General features: G+C 39.3%; 1 protein-coding gene across 1 annotated transcript in view; it reads left to right on the top strand.

The window, feature by feature from the left end:
- Nucleotides 1-26,214, top strand: part of AMPH (amphiphysin) — a gene marked incomplete at both ends in the record, with an annotated part of 34,139 nt that extends 7,925 nt beyond the window's left edge. The window contains 10 exons of the mRNA XM_009584579.1: nucleotides 2,264-2,318; nucleotides 9,026-9,120; nucleotides 11,731-11,826; nucleotides 13,194-13,301; nucleotides 13,697-13,782; nucleotides 15,734-15,809; nucleotides 16,728-16,810; nucleotides 19,450-19,588; nucleotides 21,112-21,240; nucleotides 26,107-26,214. Of these exons, the coding sequence (XP_009582874.1) occupies nucleotides 2,264-2,318; nucleotides 9,026-9,120; nucleotides 11,731-11,826; nucleotides 13,194-13,301; nucleotides 13,697-13,782; nucleotides 15,734-15,809; nucleotides 16,728-16,810; nucleotides 19,450-19,588; nucleotides 21,112-21,240; nucleotides 26,107-26,214 (975 nt within the window). The remainder of the gene's footprint in view (nucleotides 1-2,263; nucleotides 2,319-9,025; nucleotides 9,121-11,730; nucleotides 11,827-13,193; nucleotides 13,302-13,696; nucleotides 13,783-15,733; nucleotides 15,810-16,727; nucleotides 16,811-19,449; nucleotides 19,589-21,111; nucleotides 21,241-26,106) is intronic.
- Between the last annotated feature and the right edge of the window lie 289 nt (nucleotides 26,215-26,503).

Here is a 26,503-nt window from a genome sequence, read left to right as displayed (position 1 = left end):
CCCATTTTCACTGCAAGCTATGATGCTATACTAGCGCTCAGGCCAAAGAAGATATGAATTGGAAAGACAATTTCTACACCTTCATGTGGCTTCTCAGAGTACAAGGGATCCTCCCAGCAGGAGACGGGCATGCATAAAAGGGGAACTTCTCTCCTCTTTCTGCTGCATGTTTACTGATACTCCTCTTCAGATCTTAGAGAAATTCTGTACCCGGGTTCAATCTCCTTTCCTCTGTGGCAGTGTTGTTCACTTAATGCTTCGTGGAAAGCTAACTTCTGTCATCTCTCTACCTCCCGTTCTAGGACGGAAAGAAGTAGAAAAAAGCTTCTGAAGTGTGTTAGGATGCTACCGTGTTATATAAGATGATAAAATGTGTTTTATGATGCGTTAGGGTAGTACTTTTTACTAAACAGTATGAAAATGTACATGTGTATATTTTCTTAAGGATCAAGCTACCACTACTTAAAGAACTTTTTGTTGTGCTGTAAGTAATTAAGCCTGAGGTTTAATCCACTGATTACTCAACTGGTGCCTGTCTGGCTCCCGCTTTGATATGTAATTTTGATCCTGAAGCAAGGGAAGTATTTCCTTTTCCTTGGAGCATCAAATATGGTCCCAAACCAGAGACAGATTGATGGTCTGAGTGCTGTTGTGCTCTTGCTATTACTCAGCAGCTTCTCAGATATCACCTTTGGTGGGTCTATTCCTGTGCTCAGAATTTAGTTGATTAATGGATTTAGGTTCAAAAAGGAGTTTTGCTTCAAATCAAATTAGTGCAAAAGCAACCTTCTGTTCATTGAATCCATAAAGTGAATTCAGTCTGCCCACTCAGGCATTTTTACCTTCTAAACCCTTTAGTATTTCCAGGACCTTAAAACACTTATTCTCTTCTTATGCTGCATTGCAATTTGGAGGCTTTTGATCCAGTTCTAAAAGCCTCCAGTTCCCTACAGGGAGCTGGGAGAGGCAAGTGAGTTTGGTAGATGTAATCTGCAAATGTGTGTACTGGGGAGGCAAGTGAGTATTTTTTGAGAACCACTGTTTGGATTTAACATGGCTGCAGGTAGATGGATTCTAAGCTCCAGATGGTCCCTTTCAACCTGAATTTCTTATGATCCTCTGTGTCTGAATGCTCTGAACATCACTGCTGCTGATGGCAAACCCTTTACTGACATCAGAAGTCCTTTGACTTAAGTGGAGTTACAACAGCTTATACCAGTCAAGACTCTGCCTTCTAAAGTATTCACACATGCAGCCTTTTGGGATCTAACTTTCACATGAAAAATAGAAGAAAAACTCCAAAGCAGTCAGTCATATCTTGCAGCTGATTTTTCCATATGGTGTAGCTGTATGTGAGAAAATGTGACTGCAAGCTGATATTCCTATAGTTTCCAACTGCTTAAATAAATAATTTGAAAGATATTGGGAACTGATAAATGTGGATTGTTTCCAGAATCTTCAGACTATTGAAGGTGTCCTGGACAACAGCTTTTTAGCAATAAAGTATGTGCTATAGTGTAGCATATATTTTATTGCAAATCCTAAGAGCTGTGAAGTCCAACTTGTCATAGTCAGAGATAAAGTAAAGCAACCCATTTTGTTTTGTCTATTCTGAGTTTTTCAAAGGCTATTCGTATAAGATAAAGAAAGATCATTTTGATGTATTTGCCAAAGAAGCAGTTGAGATTTCACAGCAGACTGCAAGATGCATTAGCCAAGCTAAACAAAATAACTAATGCTATTGTTTCTTGGCAGTTATTTGCTTGCAAAATATTAAAATGTTAAAATACTGGGAAAAATGTTTGCAAAAGTAGTAAGCCATTTATAGAAGGGCATGGATTTTCTGCAAGTCTAGACTGGCCTCATTTGAGTGGTTGTGGAGTGGAGGTGATTATACTTTGTGTTTGAGGTCAGGACATTGGCCAGGCTGACTTGAACTGGACCTTGGCCATAAAATATACCTGTCTTTCTTTGGTTGGAATTCTTCTGTGTCCAGATGACTGATAAAATAAAACCAGAAATTTTAGCCTAGAGAGTACACTATGCATAGCATCTTAGGCAGGCCACCTTTTCTGGATGAACCTGTGCATGCTTGCAACATGTGACACTATTCATCAGATAGCTCCTGAAATTGCTTTTTGTTGTTAAGTTTGACACACTGTATGCATGTTTTAAGGCATAAAATATAACTGAAATGTGTTTTCAATAACATAACTGAAATGTGTTTTCACTTCCTTGCTTTTTTTTGTTTCTTCTTTTCCAGGCAGAGGGTTCCAGGCTCCAGAGAGAACTGAGAGGATATTTAGCAGCCATCAAAGGTGATTTTTAGGTTTTACGTCATGTTTTCATAAAGGAAACTTTTTTAAAATTTGAGACAAGTAGGCTTGTTTAAAGTATACAAAGACAACTACAAGCAATATTGGTTTTGTCACTAGTAGTCCACATTTCTGCTTTGGATCTGGCACAGGCTTTTTAGCCTGTTGCTAGGGATTCTGCACCTTCAATGTCAACTCATGTATGTACAGTCTTGCATGCACAGCTCATCCTTGGCTGTCCTTTTTGTGCAGGACTGCTGCCCAGATTCTCATGTTGCATGCATTTTGAGCATCCACAAAATCTATACATCTTGTTACTCGTCTTTGCAAATGCTAGAATATGAAATACCCCATGCAAGGCAAGGGATTGCTTGACCTGCACAACTGTAACATTTCCAGGTTATTAGTAGCTGGATGATGATCTTCTCCCTCCAAAACCACACTCCCTGTGATGACGTGATTTTTTATGTATTTCTGCCTGTTTAATCCATTTTTTTAAAGTTTAAAAATCAAATGTGATCTCTTTCGATACTACATTGAAAATCCAAGTAGCAGAAGCTCACTGGTCAGCACTTAAATATTAGAGATTAAGTAAACAGCTATTTAAATCCTATCGGACATTTGTAAATCCAGCACGTTCAACTTAGCACCATACACAAAGTGTTCTCTTTCTCATGCCACCTCTCTTTGGAGGAGTTGGAGGCCAGGTGCTAAAGCGAAGGGAATAAGAGTTGGTGACTGACAGAGAGACAGTAATGGCTTCTTGAGATAAATATATATATATATGTGTGATAAATAGCTATATGTGTGTATATATATGTGTATATATTTTTTACCTGGCTCCAGTCCACTAGGGAAAATGTTACAAACCAGTATTAACATCCCTGGAAATCACTGTGTCATAATAAAGCTTCAGCAGCTGTTGACAGGTGGGAAAGAAACCTCTTTTTGATGGGAATTATAAAATGGGGAACAAAGCAGTAGCTTAATGTCTTTGACAATCTATTATTTGCTGGATGGACTGGGCAAGGAAAATCCTATACCAGACAAGAGTATTTTGCCTTGTAGGGATTTGAACAATGTCTTTTGTTCTTAGACGAAATTTCAGCATTGGTCATTTTTTCAGGACCCATTGGATGCTGATTTCACGTTCTCATTTTTCAATCATCCCTTCCCCATACCCATTATCAGATGGATACTCAGAAGCAGCGTGATGAGGCTGTTTGTTGGCCAGATGGCTTTTCTGTCACGTAGGCTGACTGTTTACATACTGCTTTGATTTCCCTGTTGGTGACAACAATCCTCCTCTCCATGTTTCATTTTCTTTCTCTCTCTTTCTCTCTCTTCTTTTCCTAGTACTTTGTGCATTTGCTGGTTTACTGTCTAGTGGGCTACTCTTTGCACCGAGTTTTGGTTTTAACTTGGCATGAAATTTTTCATTGTGCAAGCTTTACCTTTTTAGCCATGCTTTTCTGTTCAGCATCTTTCTCTTGTTGCAGCCTATAAGTCCATATTTGAAAATAATTTGGACTGACTTTCTTACTGAGAATGAAAAGTGTTTGCTAACACTTCAGTATCTTCATGTCTTAAAAAAGACTCAGTCATAAGCAGCTCGTGAAAGCCTTAAAAATGTTATTCTCCAAAGCCAACAAGTCACCAGTGGGCATCCTTGGCACACATGTTGGCACACCTTCATGCTGTGGAGTGGGAGGACAGCCCAAGTCGGTAGTCCACAAACAGAGCTCCGTCTGGGGCTTCCCCAAAGCTGACTAGCTCAGCAGTGCCATAGGCCCTTCCAGATTTTGAATGGCAAAAGCAAATCCAGCAACTGCTACAGCCCCTTTGTTGCTATTCTTTGAAGGACTGCCATTGTTAAAACATTTGGTGTGGCTATGCACAAAAGCATGGGAACCCCCGCATTTAGGCACTGGAGTGGGATTTCTGCACCTAGGGACATCTGAGCTTTGGAGGCATGTTGTCATCAGGGGCTCATTTTGCAGGGAAAAAGGTCGGTCATATCATTGGAAAATAATGCACTTGACATCCTTGTACTCCTACAGGTGTGAGAAAAGCAGTTCATTTTAAAGGGTTTCAGGAATTGACAAGATATCTAACTTGAAAAGCATTTTATGAAGCTGGTATGTTGTGAACTCTGGTAATAAGTTTCATTTTGCTACATGAGTGAGTGACTGGATATTGGAAGTTGGAAGTACGAGATCTGGGCATGATTTAAGCAAGGAATGGTCAGTTGAGCCTTCTTATGATCCTCTATGCTTTCATTTTAATATACTTGACAGTTTGAGGTTTGGTGTCACACAGTCTTAAAATAAAAGAATTTTTGCTGTATTCAGACTTCTTCTCTCGCTCAGCGGTGCTTCTTAGTCTTAGCTGGACCTTGATCTTTACTGCTGGTTACACAAGGACTCGGAGGAACCATGTCATAAAGCTGTTGAAAGCTGTTGAACTTGGGAATGGCTTTTACGTGCTGTTTTATTTCACCTGCCTGATAGTTTAACGTCTGCTATGTATCAGTGGTGTTTGTACTGACGAGACTGTGTACTCTTCCCCATAGCTATAATCATCTCATGCCTCGGTATTCTGTCTCTTCCAGTCTCCTTGGCAACGTCTGTCTGGGTTCTCTACTTCATGATTTTTTTTTTTAAGCTTTTGAGAGCTGTAGGTGACTTGAATGGTTTTATGGGCCAATTTTTAAAGCAACCCTAAATCAGCCTCCCATTCTTTACCCTGAGCTCTTTGCAAGTACCAGTGCAGATAGGGAGATACAGACCTGGATCTGCACGCAGGTGGCAAGGTGGCAGAGGTGAAAAGGAATCCTGCATCATGAAAAAGAAGCACCATACTTTTCAGGTGACTTAAGGCAGTGAGAAATAGTAACCGGTCTACAGGAAGGGAAGGGGAGGTTTTGGAGGTCTGTAAGCAGTTTTGCTGCCTGGTTGTCAGTCTGTGACTGACAGAACTGCACATATCCTCCAGACACACAAATCTTAAAATCAATCATGTAATTTCTTAGAAGCAATGAAACTATTCATCGTCTTTCTGTAAGATTTAGTAATGAATTATGAAATGATTGAATTGTTCCAGTGGAAACCCTAATGGATAACTAGCAATATCAGATACAACTCTTATGGCAGGATAAGTCATTTCCCTGGAGAGCCTCACATGAAGCTCTCTTCCCCACTCAAATAATTAAATATCAAAAGCCAGACCAAGGTGCCTCGCTCCATCAGGAAAATGGAATTTTCCCCATGATTCAGTCTAGATTTTCCTGCTGGGGAGTGAGTCCTACAGCCAACATGGAGTCCCAGGCCAGTCTCAAATCTCCATGGGAGCTTCAGTACATTGGAATTGTGATGGCAAAGAGTCACCTACCCTCTGCCATCTCTAGGGCATTGTAAGGGGAATGTCTCTGCACCACCCCCAGGATCCCTACCATGTGGGGGCCTCTAGGAGTCCTTTGGTGTTCCAGGGACAGGGGCTCTTTCCCATAGAAAGAGGAATGATTTCATGCAAGAGCCTCAGACTTCAGTAACTGGATTATTTAGCATCATTTTTCCTAAGCGATTCAATCATTTTGGCATTTGTAGTTATTAAATAAGTGACCCAATTACCAAGAAGAAGCGGTACTAAATGAAACAATTCATATTAAATATAAATTTCTAACTGTTCATCAGCAGTAAAAATTCTTTTCACATTTCATAGTACTTTAATTACTTGCTTTAAACAATTCATCTTTCTCCGTGATAGCAGTTAAAAACAGCAGAGACAGACAGCCTGCAGTCTATGGCTGTCACTAATCCTCTTAACTTTAGTGCTGAATAATGCATAAAAGGTATCAGTGCATAAGAAACAATTCTATGTGAAAACCAGCCAAATAAAAAATCATTGGACATTGTAAGTTTATGCCCACAGGCATGAAAAAGAATCGGAAGCTACCAGGTTGGTATTTACCTATGTGCTCATTTGGGGTATTGCAGTAAAGCTAGTACAGATGCAGTATTAGGGGGGCAGGATGGATGATCTTGGTCTGTGAAATTTCAGACTGAACCCCCGACGGAGGAAGCCAAATACTGTAATACCCCACTTGCCTCACACTGCAGCTGGCTTTGATTGATATTTTTTACAGGAATGTGGTAGAACGAAGGATTACCAGATTCTCAGAACTGAAACAAGTGTAAAAGTTGGTGCAACCTTGATATGACTCAAGCATGGGATATTGTGTCTGTTACTTGTTCTCTTAAGCAGATATATGCCTGAGTCCTGTAGTATTTAAAAAAGAAATTCTGCGTGGGAAAAGGTGCTCTACCCAAGCCTGGTGTGTGACTGAGCTGAATGCAAGCTGCAGGAGGGATTAGCAAGCAGCTGTGCTAGCGTGCCTACCACAGGAACGTACGTGGGAGGTTTAGTACGCAGCGTGCTTAAGGGCAGAAGTTCAGGTATCAGAAAGGATCAAGCGTGAGCAGGGATGTGCAAACCTTCCTGGTCTGTGCGTTTGCCCTGAGTGGATCGAAGCAGCTTTTTAAGCACGGCGATACTGTGCTGGTTTTGCCTTGCTTCCTGAGTTGATGAATTTGCAGTGGCATTAAAGATTTTAAATGAGTCCTGCCTGGAAAAATATGTGAAGATCATTTGTATTTTACTGTAATCTGACATATTCTAGGCAAAAAAGCCCCTTCATTCAGGAACCCTTTCTTAGCTACTGATACATTATCCTAAGCATTAACCACAAAGGAGAAAAGAAAGAAATGCGTCTTAAGTTCTTGTGCTATACCAATTCTCTGAGCTGAGCTGTGTCTTTAAAAGGCACCCCCAAGACAATCCCTGAGGAGATCAATTATTCTGTTTTGGCACAGCACCTTTGGATTTAAGGGTGAAAGCTTGTAACCTCTGAACACCAGGGTTTCCTTTGTACTTGTTCTCCCCCTCTCCCATGCCATTCCCTCCCTTGAACCCAAGGTCTGAGAATAGCCATCTACTTTCAGCTTTTTCAGTATCTTTTTTCCTATCCTACCCATTCCGTAGACCACCATTTTTATATTAGTAAGTGTGCATTATTGCATTTATTTTCCTGTCATATCTTGAGTGTGTGTTTTGGAGTGCATGGTGGAATAGCTACTGACTAGGTCATCTGCTCTTCTAGACAGTCAAGTTTCAAGTGAATTCTCCTCTTCCACTCCTAAACATTTCTTTGTGCAGAAAACAGAAATATCGATGTCATTCCTAAATTCAGCCAGTGAGGAGTTAAATCTGAAGATCGCGCTAGAGATATTTTCAATACAGCACAGATGTGCTGCAGCAAACAGACTTTGGCTGGAGAAAAAATGTGTTTTTTAAAAAAAAGTTAATGCAAGGTAAAAAAATTGACAGAGTTGTTCAGATTTTGCAAAGAAGTTGAAATAAAGTTGTCATTTTAAAATTACTGCTTCTGAACTGCCTCTTAGCATGTTAGGTGAGATCAGTTTTGTTTCACTGGATTCAGAACCATGTTCAACATCTAATGTATTTGTGCTCCATCAAAACAGAAAGGCAAACTCTGGTGCTTTCACTGAGGGCAGTAATTTATTCACTGGGGTCAAACTGATCTCACTGAAGATAAATTTAGGCTCTTTCTTGTAATATCATTGAAGCTACTTGACATTTAAGCCAGCTCCTCTGTGTATTATAGAGTGATAACCATCAATAGTCCCCGTTCTTGTTTCACCTGTGGTAGCAAGAGCTCCAAAGGTGACTGATGCAGTTTGGCTCAGCACACTTCTCTGTAGACACCACCCTGCTGCAAGTGTAAATAAGCGCTGGGCTCCACATATTCTAAACCTACCAGGTGTGCATACAAGATAATCATTCTTCATAAAACCAGGTCCATTACGGCACTCTCCCCAGGTTCAGATATCTCTTTTCCCTAGACTTGTGGACACTGCCTCAGCTCTTGCCACTCCTTTGCTTCATTATTTGCTTATCTTTCGGTCACCATCATTATTGTAGGCACAAGAATAACAAGCTGCTTTTTCTTAACCACTCACTTTACATGTGAAAGCTCCTGAGACTTAAATATCTTTGAAAACAAGGAAACAGAGAAATCCTGAGATATGTTCTGCCTGTGTGCAACCTCCCCCATTCTGGGTAGCACTTTTGGTTACCACAAATCCCTTCTAGCTTTTCTCCTAAGTCCATTTTTATAGCCAGCAATTCCCATAAATCTCTGCCATTTTAACCATGCCACCCTGGACATGCCTCCTTTTCCACACAGGTGGGCATGGTACTCATTACGGACAAGGTAGGAAACTGTTCTGTAGGGTGGAAGAGCTGAGAATAACAAAAGGCACGTTTCTATTTGATTGCCTTCTCAGTGACAGTCTTTCAGTTGGGTATTAAACGTCTTTAGTGGGCAGGACTACCCTCCGAGTTGTTATTCATGTTCAGACATGTTTAGTTCAGAATAGAAAATGGAATCCCTAATCTGATAGAAACTTTTTTCCTGCATATAAATATGGGTTAATCCTTCTGTGAGGGACATGTCTTGTTAACCTGGGGGAGCTGGGTGAAAACAAAGGTTTTGTTTCAGCTCTTGAAAACAATGTTCTAAACATGCTAAAGGGAATAGTATAGTGGGTACATGTGGGTCAAAATAAAGATATTTAGCAACTGTTTCTTGTAGTTTGCAGTTATATGTTCCTCCTTCTGTCTAATTACAGGGATGCAAGATGCCTCAAAGAAACTTACAGAGTCTCTTCATGAAGTTTATGAGCCAGATTGGTACGGACGAGAAGATGTGAAAATGATTGGAGAGGTAAGATGTCTGGAAAGAGGAAAAAAGTATTTTGGCTGCAAATGGATTAATCTGAGCTGTTGAGGAGAAATGTACATCCAAAATTTCCCTTAATTCTTCGTCGTATGTTAAATCCTGTTTTTTGAGCATAGAAATTATTGGTCTTGTGAAATGCACCTCCTGCTGACCAGATGCCGCATTTGCAATGTCTATTTTATGATCTAGCTGATGTAAGATCCCACTGAGGTCAACATCAGTGTGAGCAGAATTGGTCCTGATAGCAACTGATTGACAAGTTTGTGCAAAGTATCTTACGTGTGGTTTTACAGTCAGGATTCTCAGTTCACCTGAATGTTGAAAATTATTAAATCCGCTTATCCTTGCGTGCTGTGTAACAACTGTTGAGCCAGTGGCACTAAACAGGATACCTGATGGGACCTTTCTCTGACAAGAATATGGAGCTTAAGGCTAAATTAGACTGCAGGGTACTATTCATTTTAGCCTTTCTGAGGTTCCTTCAGTGATTAGAGAAAAATAGGCTTTTCTAGAGGACATTGCAGGAGCTTTACTGGAGGTGCTCTGAATTGCCTGCTTAAGAGTAAACAGCCTTGATTCTGGGGGAAGTCTGTCAACAAATGTGCTGGTGGTGACAAGAAGGTGTGAACTGTTATCAATGCAGCTTTTAACCACCTGGCATTCAGTTTGCAAGGCTTCCTGGATAATACAATTAACAAGAAACTGGAAGGCAGAGCAATCTTCCTGAATCTGTGTAATGATTGCTTTTCTTCTCTATGGCTGCCTCCCTCTGCCCTTTCCTGCTGCTGAAGGCATGATGTGTTTTTAATTTTAAAAGCACTCAACTTCCAAACTGTATAAGTTGAGATACCATATCTTTTATATTGTCTTAGGTTAAACAGCTGGAAGATCTTCTGCTCCATCTTGCTGTAGCACCTCATCTTGTATCTGTAGACTATTAGATTTTAGACTCAGAAATTTGTAATTGTGTATGAAAGGACCAACATTTGGCTCTTAATCTCTATTAGATACAGGGATAAATGTTAGATGTGTCTTCTTAATGAGAGACTCATGTGGACAACATTACAAAGTTTCTGCTCCTGATTTTTTCCCTATACAATCACAAATGTAGATTTATGCATCCCTCAACCTGCAATAAAAAAGAATGATACATTTGTGCAGTCCACGATATAAATGATCATTCCAAAAGGGATCCATGTAAATGACCTTATTCTGTATGGTAGGAAAGATGATGGCTTAAAGGACTCTTCAGCAATGTTTTTTGAGCCCATTAGCTTTCAGAAAACCTCCTTGATTTTAATTTGTCCAAAATATGTATCAGCAAGATACAAAGGCAAATGCACAAGACTAGCAGTTGCTTGCTATGATCTAATGTTATGCTGCTCTGTAGACCACTCTGATTAAATATTGTGTTAATAAATATTTCTTTTAAGCATGATTAATAGATTGTAATAATTCATTAGGGACTCTGTTAGGGTAGAAAATGAATGAGCTGAATGCGGTCATCACACAGCATTTATAATATGCCCTATCGTGGCTCATGATAAAAAAAACACTAGGGAATAGCTTTCCGGACTTGCCGGTGAGGATAACAGCCCTGCAAAGCAGTGTTTGCCCCTTTAGCCTCCCTCCCATCAAAGAGGGGAGTTCAGTGATTTTTGAAATGTGCAAAGAAAAAGGGGATCAGGGTGTTTAACACATGTTAATGACTTGTTCAGTTGAGAACCCTGGACCTCGAGCACTATATCTCTATGTAACAGGATTTGCTTCTGGCAAGGAATCTCACCCTGCTCCCTGCGGGGTCCTTGTCACATCAGCTGCATTAACATGTTCTTAAAAACCGGAAAACAAACATGTCTCCCGGTGACTACCCCAGAGCTGAAAGGGGATTGGGGAAAAGCACTGTAGCTCCTGGGGGGGATTTTGTTTATTTTGGCTGCTGATGTTGGCATGTTGCAGATCTGGAATTGCAGTTCTCTAGCAGTGCGAGGTAGAGTTCTTGTCTGTGCATCGTCCATTTCATCAAATGTACCTTAATGACACAAGAAGTATGGGATGGAAAGACCTTTCTTAGAGTGGATCTCCACAGATTTTATTTTAAAAACCATCAAGCAAAGCTAAGCTTACAAATCCTTGTAATCGATGGGAAACCTGGTTTATCTTTTCCTTTATTTTATTTACTTTTCTATTTTTAGTTGTACTTCTTTTCTCTGTACAGAAGGTTCATCACCAGTGAACATACTTAGGCGTAAGAACTAGGGCAGCTTCAGATTCTGCGTTGTTGACCCTCAGGGACCTGAAATCCTGAGGAAGACCTTGAATCCTTGATACCCTTATTTTCACATAGCAGTTACTGTTTGAAAGAATGAAAACACAAACTAGTTGTTAAGTTAAATCTTCTTTTGTTGTGAATTAAAACTTGCAATGTCAGGGTATTCCTTTTCATGTACCTTATAAGTGCACTCTGATTTATTGTCACAAAGAACATTTTAAAACTTCAGAAAGATTGATCTTTACCAATTAAATTTTTATTTCTCCTAGGTTTGGAGTGGAATTAAACTATTAAGTGCATTTATCTCTTTTCTACCTTTACAGAAATGTGATGAACTTTGGGAAGACTTCCATCAAAAACTGGTGGATGGGTCGTTGTTGACCTTGGATACATATCTAGGACAATTTCCTGATATCAAAGTACAGTGTTGATTTCCTATAAAGGACAATCTGTAAAATTACTGTTGTGTCATAAAATAAATAGAAAATGAAATTACAAGCAAAGACAAATAAAAAAAGGGGGGGAGGTGGAAGTCATTCTCTTCTGCAATGTAAAAGATGTTGTTCTGTAAGTAAATCCCTGACATTAGGCTGCACTAATTTTCCAAGTGAACAAAAATTTTTTTCATGCAATAGTACTTGGAAGTAAATTAGCCTTTGTAGACAAAACTTTTATAATGTTTTTTTCCTGCTGCTATTTATTTGGTATGAGATAATTCTCACTGACTTCAACAGGGACACATCAAGCTCTTCAACTGTTAAAAAGCCAGACAAATTACAAGATGAAAAGCAGGCCTTTTATTATTGGCTAGATGCACCTGTGGGTATCTAAATATCTTTCTCTTAACTAAGCCATGGTTCCTGTCTTTTAATTAGTTATAAAAAGATTTTGTAATACACATCAGGAGGGACTGTTATGCAGGTTCTAGCTTCTCCCAGATGCCTGTCCAGTGTACAGTCCAGGGAGATAGTTGCTAAATGAAAAGTGTGGGCTTAAAGAATCACTACAGGTGAGAGGTAGATACTTTTATATTTGGATGGGATTTTGTGAACATAGCTGGAAATTCTTTGTGATGGTTTATAATTGAGTAGGTATCACACAGTCATCCCCTTTGTCATTTACATCAGGGGTTAATACCAAAATAAAAAATCCCAACATTACTGATGCTCAGTCTCAAACTTGATCGTGAATCAAACCGTGCTTATGCTCTCTCAGCATGTGGAATTTACATATAATATACAGCTTTGTAAATTCAGTATATATCAAAGGACTTTTTTTTTAGTTATAAAAGAATTACAGCAGGTAAATTAGAATTCCTATTGTATGTTGAACTCCAGTTATCTTAGTTATGTGTCAGAGCAAATATACTGAGAAGTATATTTTAAGCATTTTTCCAACTCTAGAAAAAATTATGTTAATTATTCCTTAAATTTGCACACTATATATAAGGGAAAAAGATGGTGTTACCATGAGTTTAACAGGTCCACTTATTCTGGAGAATGAGACAAGTCTTGCATAACATTGATATCTCACTTCTAAGGCCTGTAAGCCCTACACCCACAAAAAACCCTTTCAAACCATCTGTAAATGGATTCCTTATTTAAAATAGGGTGATTAGTTTGTCTCTTTTACCATGCCCATGTTCCTGTATGATATTATAGTAAGTCAGATATGAACAGCAGATGGGGGAGAATAAAAATATATCAAAAACTTAAATGACAACTTAAATAAAATAGCTTTTAAAAAAGCAGCATTTGTGCTGACTTTCATTTCTACCTCTGTACAGACTCGCATTGCAAAACGAAGCAGAAAGCTGGTGGACTACGACAGTGCAAGGCATCATCTAGAAGCCCTGCAGAGCTCAAAAAGAAAAGACGAAGGCAGAATTACCAAGGTAGCACACTAAGAAGGATGCTGGCAGAAGACATCAGGAGCTTGGGTGGCATTTGTTTCTGTGCAGAGACTGAGTACAAAGTTTCTCTTCTTTTTCCTCTCTCAGAAATGGAACTAGCAATATCCTTAAGCATAAATGTGTATTAAGTATTTTGGTGGGTGGGGAGGGTGCGCTCAGCCTCTTTCAGGAATGAGTCCTGTTTGACCCCTAACTTTCTCTCTTGATGAGACTGAGGGGACAGCAAGTCCTGTGTTGGACTGTATGGCGTGGGACTGAGTCACATCCTTTGTTAATAAATATTGTAAAAGACCCACAAAAAAATGCAAAAACTAACCTATGCAGGTTTTGCTATATCATAGTGGTTGCAGAAGTCACCCTGTTTCATTTTGTTTTAGGCAGAAGAAGAGTTTCAAAAAGCACAGAAAGTGTTTGAAGAGTTTAACACTGATTTACAAGAAGAGTTGCCATCTCTGTGGTCACGGTAAGCCTAGGCAGATACTGTCTGGAAGGCCTAAAGGGGGACTAAGGGAAGGGAACCAGGGGATTTTGACAAGCTGATAGAAAATGTTTTGATGGCTTCTTGAAGATCCCATCCATTATCTTTTTGAAATAACAGGGAAAATACCTGCAAGTGATCCAAAATTATACTTATTGTAAGTGTATTTATGCTTATTTCTTTCAGTGTATCTTGGCACTTAAGATTCTTTATCATATCTTCATTCTGAAGTGCAAAAAGGTCTCCATTTTATGGATAAAGAACGGTGGCAGAGCACAGAACAGCTGATCGTGACCACGACCCACTGCTTCCGTCACCTTTCTCAGAAATCTTGGTGATGGATACCTGATCCTTTCAAGGAAAAAAAAAATGCCACTTGTTAATAAAAAGGATCAAATGTTTCCACTGTCAAATGTAACCGTACAGAGCAGCTACACCTTTTTCTACAAGATTTGCAGTGGGTCTATTTCTAGGTCATTTTTCTGTAAAAGGTATTGAAATGAAGAACCTTACCAATGTATAAAGATTTCATGGTAGTTGTCATTTTCAAGTTCCTATAAAGTACTACCAAAGCTGTAGAAGAAGGGAAAAATAATATTATAACTACTTCAGAATACACATTTCATAGTTTTGTGCTGACCATGTCTGCGATGTAAAAGCATTTGGTGGCATAGATTATTCATTTGGGATGTATAATCATAGACTGTGTTTATACAGAAAATCCAGACCAAATGAACAGGAGAACAAAAGCGGTAGAAAAATAAGCATCTCATTAATATGCTATATACTTTAACAAATGACTGTCTGGTGTGGAAGTGTGTTGTGAGTCACTGAAGTACCCTTTGTCTTCTCTGCCTTCTAAATCAAATTCTGTTAAATTTCAGATCAATAGAGGGGGTTCCTGCTGTGTTTCTGCCTATTTCAGTTGAAAATCTTCTTAGCACTTCAAGATACTTATTTTATGGGCTTACTAAAAGTAAAACCTGCATATGAATGATTTAGAGTAAGGACCCTTTTATTTCAGTATGTGTGTTGCCCACTAACTAGTCTCAGGGAAAGGTAGAATTTAATTTGAGCAGTAGGCATAATTTAGAAAGCAATTACTTCCAGAGTCCTTTTTTTTAGTTATTACAATTCTTCAGGAAGAAAATGATCCATTGAGTTGACATTTTGCAGGCTTATTCTTATGCCAAAGGTGATTTTTGTTAATAAAAGTTTGGAGAAATTACACGTGAAAGTTTTAAATAGGAAAAAGAATAATTCAAAACCTAAGAAAACACCTTCTACTTTCGAAGCGTACAAGAGGTATGTAGTCACTCACTCCAAGCAAGCAGATTTTTGACTGCATGTGCAAAAATGTCTAGTCTATATTGGAAACTATTTTCTCTTACAAACATATGTGTGTATTTCAGGGCTGATTTCTTTAAGGAGGGCTGAGCATGGGACACCCACCCCCAGGCCATACTGAGCTGTATACCTTAAAGCTGCCTCCAGACACACCTGCATCACCTAGGTGCTGTGGTAGCATCTAGGGCGCAGGCGCTCGCAGTGCCGGAGTGGTGCCTCTCTCTTTTCAGTCATGGTTGCCTGCTGTCCGGTGGGAGACGGGGTGCCTAGAGCACCTTGCCTTCCGTGTGCTTGTGCCACACTCGTGCCAGTCCTTTTCCAATCTTCCCCTTATCTAAAACAAGCTGAAGCCCCCCGCTGTGGAGGGTTGGTTCATGCTGAGTGGTGTGAAATATGATGGTTCTTAACACAAACAGAAGTAGTCATGAACGAACTAGTCTGAAATATTGACATTTGATCCAATTTGCTTTGCTAAGAATAATCAAGAATGTTGCTTGTAGTCTGGAAAAAAATTGATTAATTTTCCTCTCTGGCCCTCCCACCCCTATCTTTCATTCTCTTTTTCCTTTCTTTGTGCCATCCTCGGTAGACGAGTTGGCTTCTATGTGAACACCTTCAAAAATGTATCCAGCCTCGAAGCCAAGTTTCACAAGGAAATAGCTTTAGTGAGTAAAAATGAATATCTCATGTAAAATGTATTATATGATATGCATAACAGCAAGCAAATGTCTTGTAATGCAGCAGTAAAAATCTAGCAGAGGCACACATGAGAATTTGCCCTAGATACAGATTTGTAGCATAACCTTTGTATTGGTTTCTACTTGCCATTTTTGTACTCTCCTTAAGGAAAGGGCAGCCCGTACAATTTTGGATTACAGTGCATTATCAGTTGTAGCGCTAAATTCACTTTCTATTTTGATAACTTCTCCTTTCTTTTTAGCATACTGTTGCCTTCAGTATTTTTTCCGTGTCCGATTGCTAAGCATCTCATTGCTTTAATCAGTACAAGAAAAACATGTCAAGCATTCCCTTCAAGACTGCTATATACATTGTCAGCAATGCAACATTATATCTGGGACTATTAAGCAAGTTGAGCAGTTCCAGTGAGGATCTTTTGAATGTACCTTGCTAAGTGGTAGTGTATTATCAGTAATAACCTACTAATAGGAACAAAAATGGTATGGAAAACTCACTTGACTGAAGTCCCATGTAAATTTGGGTTAGGTTTTTGAGGGAAAAACATGAATCTTCTTGGCTACCCATGTTGCTTTAAACTTTAGGCCACTTCCTTCATCAGAGATCGGGTAGCAGTCAGTTACACTTATAAATTTGTTCTCTGAAAACCAGCTTACATTTTTGAAGAACTGTTGTTATATTTGATTCTATGGATTTTGATAGGTTTCCCCTTAGGCTTTTGATATACATGGCACTGAGTATTTTTGGAAGGGATCTATATGCCATTTTAAAGTTATCAGATTATATATTATCAGGTTATCAGTTATCAGACCAGATTTATCACCTGTGTGTTTTAATCATGGTTATAGTGCTTCATATGAACTCAGGCAAGTGTTTTGTTTTCTCAGCTATGTCACAAACTATATGAAGTGATGACGAAGCTGGGAGATCAGCACGCAGACAAGGCCTTCACCATTCAAGGGGCACCAAGGTGAATTTATTGCTTTTTTTAATAAATTGCATTGCAGTAGGCTTTGTGGGTTTCAGCATACGTAGTAATCACCTACACCATGAGTAGCAATTGCTGCACACCGTGATCACTGGGTTTTTTTCTTCAGAATACTAGATGAAGGTACCTTGGATGAAGTTCTCAACATGAATAAAGGTGCAAAACTTCCTTCACCACCCACTTATTTTTCCTTTCAAAAAATGAATAAAGGCCAGATTCTCAGCTGTTGCAATTTACCCTGGTTCATTTTAGACTGTTATACCAATTTGCACCAGCTATGTATATAGCTCATTTATTCTTAGATGCTTAGTCTACAGCAATGTTCCTCTCATAAACTTTTTTAAAGCCTTGAAATATTTAGATGTGTTTTTAGCTCCTAAAGGCATATGATTAGGTGAGAATCCCAGCCTTTGTAAGTCAGCTTTTATCTTTTCTGCTCTTGGGGAAAAGTCAAGAAATGTGATCTGAGAGTGCATCATAAAAGCTGAAAAGCTGAAGTAAAAAGAATGTCACAAAATACCATATTTTAATGACTTTCAAGAGAAATCTTGTCTTAAAATAAAAACAAAAGCAATAAAAGTTTAAAATCAGATGGTGCTTTCTTAAGGTCAGTGGATGTCAGTGCAGTATTTCTGATCTTTTGCTTGCAACAAATGTAGCCTTGTGCCATAATTTGATCTCTCGGTACTGTAATAGTGATAGGTAGAAGAGGTTGAAATTATAAAACAGTGAGATTTATCAGAACACAATGGTATTTAGAGTGAATACATAAATCCTGAATTTCCAGCCAATCCCAGCTCATCAGAAGCAATCAGAACAATGTTATAGCTGCTGCTAATTTGCCCTCAAGCTGGACCCAGATTAGCAACAAATAAAACTGACCAAGCAACATAACATCTGCCTCAAATATATGGCTGATATTTCTACATTTGTTTTGGTCTCACTTAGGAAGAACAAAAAATAAAATATTGAACCTTCTGACCTAATGCAAAATTCAGAACTACTTTATTAAGAATGTGTCAAAATTTTTTGTTTTGGATTAGTTCAGTGTTAATCCATGCTCGTATATACTTACACACTGCCGCCAAGGAGTTGTTAGCTCATGCATCATCATTTCCAGCCCCTTTAGGATGGATTCACGAGCTGGACTATGTTTCCATAAAGCATTTGTAAAATACTTTTATGGGATGAAAAATAATGTAGTTTTGGAAAACTTCAAGCATTTTTTGTAATAAACAGGTATTTTGTCCACCTGTGTCCCCTAGACCACGTCCAGCATGCACATGCTCGTTCCCACTGAATTACTCTATCAATGAGAGAAAAAAATAATTCTTGCTGCAAATGAGTACACATAGGTTAATGCGGTATGATCTTCTTAACTAATTTTAAAAATGCTTTTTAAAAATACGTTATTTTTTTTAGTTACCATGTTACTCTCTTTTCCTGTACTGTTCACAGAGCCTTATGTGAAAATCTGGATAGATTTTGACTTCCATTATTAGTTATGGTGCTCTAAAAGACTACTCAGGAGTGGGTCTTTTAGATACATGAGAGGTAGATACTAGACAAGCACAGTACTTAATCTTTCCTTTAAAGAACTGTATAAAACGAAACATCTTAAAAACTTGAATGCTACTGAATACTCTATCCTGAAGGGCAAATATTGTACGTGGGAAAGAAATTTCTTAATAACTGCTTTTTCTTTCTTTTTTAATATTTCCACAGAAAGAGGTGGTGAGTGTGAGCTAAGTCTGTCCTTTCCAAACAACAAATTTTTCTTGTGGTAGCATTAGGAACATGTTTATGGTGTGTTCTCCTCAATCAGGTAGCGCTTCTGTTCTCCCTGAAGATGTGTAGGAGTCGCTCTTCTCTTACCGAGTACTGTGGTCGTTGAGTGCCGTAGTTTATAGCCTCCGCAAGTTGTAAGCTTTCAGCATTTCTAGGTAGCTGAATATGTCTCAGTGTTTGTACCAGGTCCTTTCATGGGAAGGGCATATCCTTTCTCAGGACTTCATCAGATCTTTTCTTAGTATCAGCAGAGCTCTGCTGAAGTCACTTGACTACTGCTTGTTTATAGTTGTAGTGAGTCGTCCCTCTAAATAGTGATATCTTCATAATAATCTTGGTTGTGTTTTATTTTATTTGAAGTTGCTGAGCTTTTAAAATTATTTACATTATTCATTGTTATGCCTTCCCCTGGGATTTTTATCTTTAGAGCCTTTTATTCTGAGAACTGTGTGAAATGAAGACAATAATTCCATCTCACATTTTATGATCGTTACAAACTTATAAATGAAATATTATTTCAAATACAGAATCTGAAAAAATGCAGGTACTCTGTTTTCCTCAAGTTAAAATAAACAGGTAAACAGATGTTTCAAAAATCAAGATCACTCAAAATTAAAACTTCCTTTGACACTGTAGATCACTGAATTCTCATTGAATTTAATTGCAGTTTTAGTTTTAGTCATTATATAATGGCTCAGTTCGTCTCCAGTGTGTACTGCATTTTGTGGTCACTGGCATTACATCAGGGATGCAGTTCAACTATTGCATCAAGCTGTCAAGGTAATAAGTCGGCATGGTATGTATGTCCTCGCCATTGCTTTGTTTCTGTCTAGTGATTCAGGTCCACTCCGCATTGCAAAAACACCGTCACCGCCAGAGGAGGTCTCTCCCCTGCCTAGCCCTACTGCTAGTCCCAATCATATGCTGGCACCAGCATCCCCGGCACCAGCCCGGCCTAAGTCACCCACACAGGTAAGTGGAAACCTAGCAGGAGAAACTGGCCTGTTGTGCAGTAAAAGATAGCTGAGATGATGTATATGGGGGATTTTTCATCTCGGCTGTGACTGAGAAATGACAGGGAGGCCACTGGCTCTGTTGCACTCTGTTCTGTTCATTGGTTGTTCATCCCTGTGTCATGAGCATGGGTGGAAAGTGGTTTTTATGTAAGGGAGAATGAAGAAAATTTAAGGTGCCTGGTCAGCTGGGGGGACTTGTGGTAACAAAGCAAAACACTTCTTAAAAAGTTGCATAGTCTCTAAGGACTCATATCCCAGCAGTGATAGTTCGAAAAATCTATTTCTAAAACCTGCTCGTGAATTTCAGTACATTATGTATTTCTACTCTTCATTCATCTTCAAATTTATGCCTACCCTGGAAAAAAATTAGCCAGTGAGTATCACTGGTCTGGCCAACCTCTAAAATAGTAAATAATAGAGCTAGCTTAAATACTGCTGTGATAATTACTGATAATTAAAGGCTTATTGGTTGTTATTAACGCTGGATTGAGAAGTTTGACACTGTTGGAGTCACTGGAGTAATTTCTGTTCTCACCAGTATTGGTGAAACAGGAATCAGTTTCATGCATCAGTTTCATCTGTAGCATAAGAGTTGTATGTGATACTTCGTGAACATATCAAAGACTTGTGTTGATGTTACTGATGTTTTCAGAATTGGGATAACTTCTGTGCTGATTGTTATTTCTATGGTGGGAGAACATCAGAAGAAATTTAGGTTTGCATTTAGTCGCATGTGAGCACACTTGTTTTCTCTGGTCTCCCAAAATGTGACACCTCACTGCCTGAATATTCATCTGGTAAGACTCAGTTTAGTCTTACTGGTGCCAATGGTGTTGTGTCACTACACCACCTGAGGATTCTTTGTGGATTTTTTTTCGTGGTATTTTGACAGATTTTAAAATTAGCCAATAGCATTTGGTATTATTCCAAGCAATTAGTTTGTCATAGTTATGTGAATCTCTGGAGAGCAGGGGCAATTAGTAACCTAAGCGCCTTTGAGGTGCTGTGGTTCCCAGAGATGATATGGTCTTAGCATTAAGTAGGCTTTAAAGGTAGCGACAGGTGGGCAAGGACAAAATCCCAAAGCTAAACAGGAATGAACTTAAGAAGCCAAAAAGCTGCAGAGGCCTCGTTTTGTGCAGCATCACCATTCCACTATGGGCTGCATAGGAGAAGAAGGGTCTTGCGCTATATGCCGGTCACAGCAGAAAAAAATCAGTTAAGAAATGCCTTTGTATGAAATCTTAAACCCTGAGCTGGAATGAGTTTGAAACACAGAGTTGTTTTGCTTTTGCCACAATGTTTGTTTCAAGGCATTTGGTGGTGAACAACCAAACAGTTCCTTTCAACCCATGGCTTATTCCCACATTTAAGGTGAAACAGCAGAGACAAAAACCTAACACAAATTGTTTAGGTCTAGCTTAAAGCTCTTTCTTTTATCCCTGAACATAGTCTGTGACATTTTTGCTGTCTGTCTAGCTGAGGAAAGGTCCACCAGTCCCACCACTGCCTAAGCTCACACCCACGAAGGAGTTGCAACAGCAGAACATCATTAACTTCTTTGACGACAACTTTGTCCCAGAAATCAATGTGACGACCCCATCACAGGTAAACTTCAGAGGATGGTGTATGGGTCCAACCTTGCAATCACCCTAAGTTCTCCAAGATAGTGGCCTTGGGGCTGATCTCCATGGGGAGGGAGGATGTAGGTAGAAGGCAGAGGCACGATTATCATTTTATGTTATCTTGAAAGGGTCACACATATGGTGTTTTATAGGCCACACATAATCACTGAAAAGGCTAACATTGCTAACATATTGAAAAAAATTAGAGATTTCCTGAGAGGCCTGACAAAAATACTGTGAAGCAGCCATGTTTGTAATTTAACTGCATCCAGGTTGCATTGCAAGCTGAGAGTTCATCTAAGATACTTTTTTCCTAATCCTAAGCATCTCAGGTGGCACTTTACAGTGATCCTTCATTATTTCTGTTTCTTCCATCAAAATCATGAAAGTATTCCTTTTTTCTTTTGAGTAATTTAAAGAAAATGGAACTTGGCTGTTTTAATTAACTTCTTGCAGGTATAAAAGGTTGCTCGAGCTAGATTATTCATTCACTTGGTTTTGACTCACAGAAACATTAGTTACACAGCAGAGAAGTGATCAAAATTACTTTTATCTCATTATTATGAAATTACAAAATTTTTAAAATTGCATATAACAAACAGAAAAGCCAGAGTTGTGTAAAATAAGTCTGTATAATTTGTATTCAGTTATTCAGCTTTCATGCAGTTATGGTAACTGCTGGTAGTTCAATAATGGAGCCTTTCTATTATGGTAATTACAACTCTGAAATCTGAGCCTGTGTCTGATAGACTGGGGAGAAATATGCAGATCTGAAGCTTATGCAGAATGTTTATGAATTTTTGTTTTTGTGTGAATTATTGTTTTTGTACTAATTCATTTGACAACCCAGGAGAATGTAGGCACAGCAATGAAAAACAAAATTATTTTAGAGAATTTGAACATGTGATGTTTTGTTTTCTTCTGGAGGGGAGAAAAAGGCATTGCCATCCATAGGGATCTATTTGGAAGAGAACATAGTTATTTATAGTTAAGTCCCCATGCAATTAAAGAATTAACGGCAGGTCCCCCTATGGTCTGCTGAAGGGAGATTGCAGGTCTGTTGCATCATTGTACCCTGACTTCATGGGAGTTATCACTCTCTCAGCGTGAGCCTTGACATCCGTGGTAAAAGTCGATGTACCCTGTGCTAGATATGGCCCCCTGCATTAAATGTTGTATCCACCTAACCTTCACCTGTCAGGCCAGCCAGGGAAGCAGAAATGGAACCGGTTTGCTTTTCCATTAACAGCTGGCACTGGAACAGGGCTTTAAATAAGTGTGAGACACATTTCCAGAATCTTTACATCCTTTCTACGAGAGATTGGTATAAAAATGGAATGGCGTAATAAAGGTGGGGCATGCTTCTGAGACCTGAAATCTTTCCCTTGTCTCTCAAGGAAAAATTGGTCTCCCTTCAGTGAGTGATTTATGTCCCTCCCTTCTCCACAGTCAATGACCTGGGAATGACCTAAGCTATTCCCTGGCCACCTTCTCATGAATCATCTGCACTTCTCCCTCCACAAAAGCCATCCCCTACACTAAAGCATCCTTACTGTGAGATCTCTGAGTATGTACAGGCATACCCAAATAGTGTGATGTATAGGTTTTATATCCTTCTGTAAGAGAACCAATTATGAAAAGATACTGCATGAAATCCACAGGAAACATGGACTTCTTATTCCTCTTGGTGCTTATGGCATCTCCTGTACTCCCAGAGCCCTTGTTGGGCAGTATAGAGGAAGCTATAGAGCCTGCAGAGCCGTCTAATGGTGCAGGACTAATGGTCTCAAAGGACCACCACTGGTGTCCCTGGCACCATGCTCACACAGAGGCACAAAACCAACAGGCTGATGAATAGAGCTTTGCTGCTTTAATCCCATGTTTCAGAGCGGATTACAAACAGGCCAAACACTTTTCTCCCCTGGAACACAAACAGCCTATAATTGTTGTTCGTCTTTCTTTACCAAGCAGTACTAATGCATTCAGTGTTGTGCAAGATGCTGAAAGACAGTTCTGCTTGATGCTGTTGAAAATTTTGGCCCTGATTCAAAAAAGCAGCTCACACTTCCAGTTTATTCACTGTCAAGAATGGATTTAGTTACTGCTAAGTAAAAGGAAGAGGTGAGAAGATGTGGTATCTGGGTGACCAGATGAAGGGATCATTTAGAAACGAGTGTTCCTTGCTTTATTTCATGTTTTCTTCACATCACATTGCTCCCTAGCGTCCAGTTACTAGCTTGGACGTTGTAGGCCTTTATAATATGCCCCCTCCAGGTACTTAACATGTCTGAGTGTGTCTGACAGCACTGAAGTGAACAACCCATATGTGCTAGGGCTATTTTAAGGCTTGTACAGACTGTGTGCAGAGAGGGGTGGCAGTTCTGATGGTCCTTGCAGGTTTCTTGTGCCTTCTCCATCCCTTGTGCACACATGTCCTCTGAGAGGTATAGCCTTGCTTCTGCCACAGCCTCCTCCTTCAAATGTGGCATTTATTCATGCTTTGTCATGCTGTCGTGGAATTAACACAGGATGATTGACAGGCCTTCCTGTCACAGCTTTGTGCCTTATCAAGGGATTTTCTGAGGTTCCTGTTTCTCCTAAATCTCCATCTAACTTGATATCTCAGATGCTCTATATGTTTATTTGGGCCTTTGTTCCTAAAGTTACATCAAATGTTCTCTTCATTTTGGTCTAGGGTAACAGGTAATGGTAATTTTTGCAGTCAGTGATCAGTATCCTGTCACTACAGATACCTTAGCTGTCATCACGCATGGCCTAAGTGAGACTCCTATTCATTTGATTCAGCCCTCATAAATAACAACTTCATTCTCGAACCTCACTGAAAGATAATTAACTTTTCCATCTCCATCCATTTCTGATTATATGCTAGCTAATGCTGTATTGTTTCATCAAGCTGTATGACCGTATGAGTACTAGTGCCTCAAGGGCATATGTAATGAAATCTAAATACATCGGATGAAAGGCACGACAGAATGAATGTAATGCTGGTTACTGGTGGGGAGGGCTATTTTGGTTTTGACTTCTTGAAGTGTGAGACCATAACACTGGCTTCAGTGTGTCAGACCAGTTATCCAGTTATCTGTCATCACCAGTGGTCAAAAGCAGAGGCCAAGGGAAGAATATAAAACAAGGCAAGCAAAGTTGGTACTCCTCACACCCCCTTCTCCTACAGTCTCCCAGCCTCCAGCCATTTGCAGCTCAGGGGCTTCCTCAACATGATTTCTACGTATTTAGTCATCCTGAACAGAATACTTTGCCAGAAGTTTGTTCAGTCTTTCAGCACATGTAAATTTTTCACGTTCACACTACCCGATGGCAAGGAAGTCCCTAGCTGAACTCTGTGCCACGTGGAGCACCACCACCTTTTCTTTATTCCACATCTGCCCCCATCAACTTCACTGCCACCTGCCTTCCTGCTTGGGAGGAGTCATGGAGCAGCCAAATCCCTGTGCCTCTTATGCTGGTATAGAAAGCGCTCACACCACCTCTAGCACTCTTCTTCCAGACTGAGGAGTTCCAGGTCACTCCGTCATTCCTAGCATGGGAGCTGAAGATGACACAGAGAGCTCAGATGTCTTGTGGCACATGGATGCCGTTAATTACCTATGTTTGAACATCTGTTTACCAATAGTAACACTAATTTGGAAAGTTTACACTCTTAGATGTTTTAATAATAGAAAAGCTTTGTTTATTTTATTATTATCATCATCAACATCTTTATTATTATTATCTCCTAGTTTTGCTGTTCTTATGACTGCCCTGTTGTAGGAGACTTCCTTTGGTATACACTTCGGTCACAGTCAGGAAGAGGACATTGGGCTATGGGGTCTGACCCTGTGTTACCGTTCTTACATAAGATTATATGTGAATGTCTATGTACAAGTAATTTCCTGTGGTATCGTTTCCAATCTGAACACTTTTCAAAATAACATTCTAATGAATACTTCACTATCTATATATTCCGTACATCAGAAGACAAGCTTCTTTTACTATTTAATAAACATTGAACAACTAGCAGTAGGCAGTACTAGCCTTGTTACCAAAACCAAGATGCTTGCCTAGAATATTTGTCATTAGAGATAATTAAATCTCAGCTACAATTTCACACTAATGTTGAGGCACGCTAATTATTTGTTCCTGTTGCTTTACAGAGGGAAAGACCTGTACCCCATTGAACCAATCTGTATATTTATAGTGACCTCAGAGGCCTTGGCTAATTCATTAATTGCAAACGAAGAAAGGCTCTACCACGTAATCCAGTTTTGTAAGAACAGATCAGTGTAGCAAGGTTTTGTTAGTGTTATGTAAGATGTTTCCTAAAGTTTAGAGCTAAGGACAGCATTAAATGTTAATTGGTATTCATGTTGAGAATTGAAATTAAATTCAAATGCATTTATGTCCTTCTATATTGGCTTTTCACTAACGTTTGTATTTGGGGAGAGATTCACCTATTAGAATATATGGACATTGGGTGCCATTTATGTAGTTTTTAATTTTGGTGTCTGACTCAAAGCACTTTAAAAGGGCCTTCACAGTCAAACGGTGAACACTCAGCACTTTTTCAAAAGGCCTGCGATTTGTTTAGCCTGAAAAGGCAAAGCTGCACTACGCAGAAAACAAAGACGGCGTAAGAGTGACGCTCATAAAAATAAAATTAAAAGTTACACTAAAGCTCAAGAAAGTCTTCAAGCTTCCTCCCTTCCTGGCTTGCACTGTAGCTAGAAAGTCTGTGATGTAATGTTTTTTTTCTTGGGCCTCTTAATATTTTGCTGCACAGGGCAGCTTTTGAAAGATGAGTTTTTCGAGAGTTATGTTTTTCTTCTAACAGAATGAAGTTCCTGAAGCTAAGAAAGAGGAATCTTTGCTAGATCTGGACTTCGACCCTTTCAAGCCAGAAGTTGTATCAACAGGAGTTACTCATTCACCCATGTCTCAGGTATCTCTTTGCCTTGAGGAAGGCAAATCATATAAATGCAACGTGCTGTTTGGTAGCAAAGATTTGCCTCATGTACTTAATGAGCAGTGTATATGCAATGTCTGAAAAACTTGATCTTCCTGAACAGCTCTTGTCAGCCACCTGTCTTTTCCCTGCAGTAACCCTGTAGTTGAGGATGTACTGGAAAGAGAGGAAATTGTCAAGTGGTAAAATGAGATGCCTGCCAATGAGAATGGTTGCTGATACCTTGGCCTTGACTTCGGCATGCTGTTATTTTCCATCTTTAGAA

Source organism: Fulmarus glacialis, unplaced genomic scaffold (genome assembly GCF_000690835.1).
Source record: "Fulmarus glacialis isolate BGI_N327 unplaced genomic scaffold, ASM69083v1 scaffold11419, whole genome shotgun sequence".
Lineage (NCBI taxonomy): Eukaryota > Metazoa > Chordata > Aves > Procellariiformes > Procellariidae > Fulmarus > Fulmarus glacialis.
This window is presented reverse-complemented; position numbering and strand designations above follow the sequence as displayed.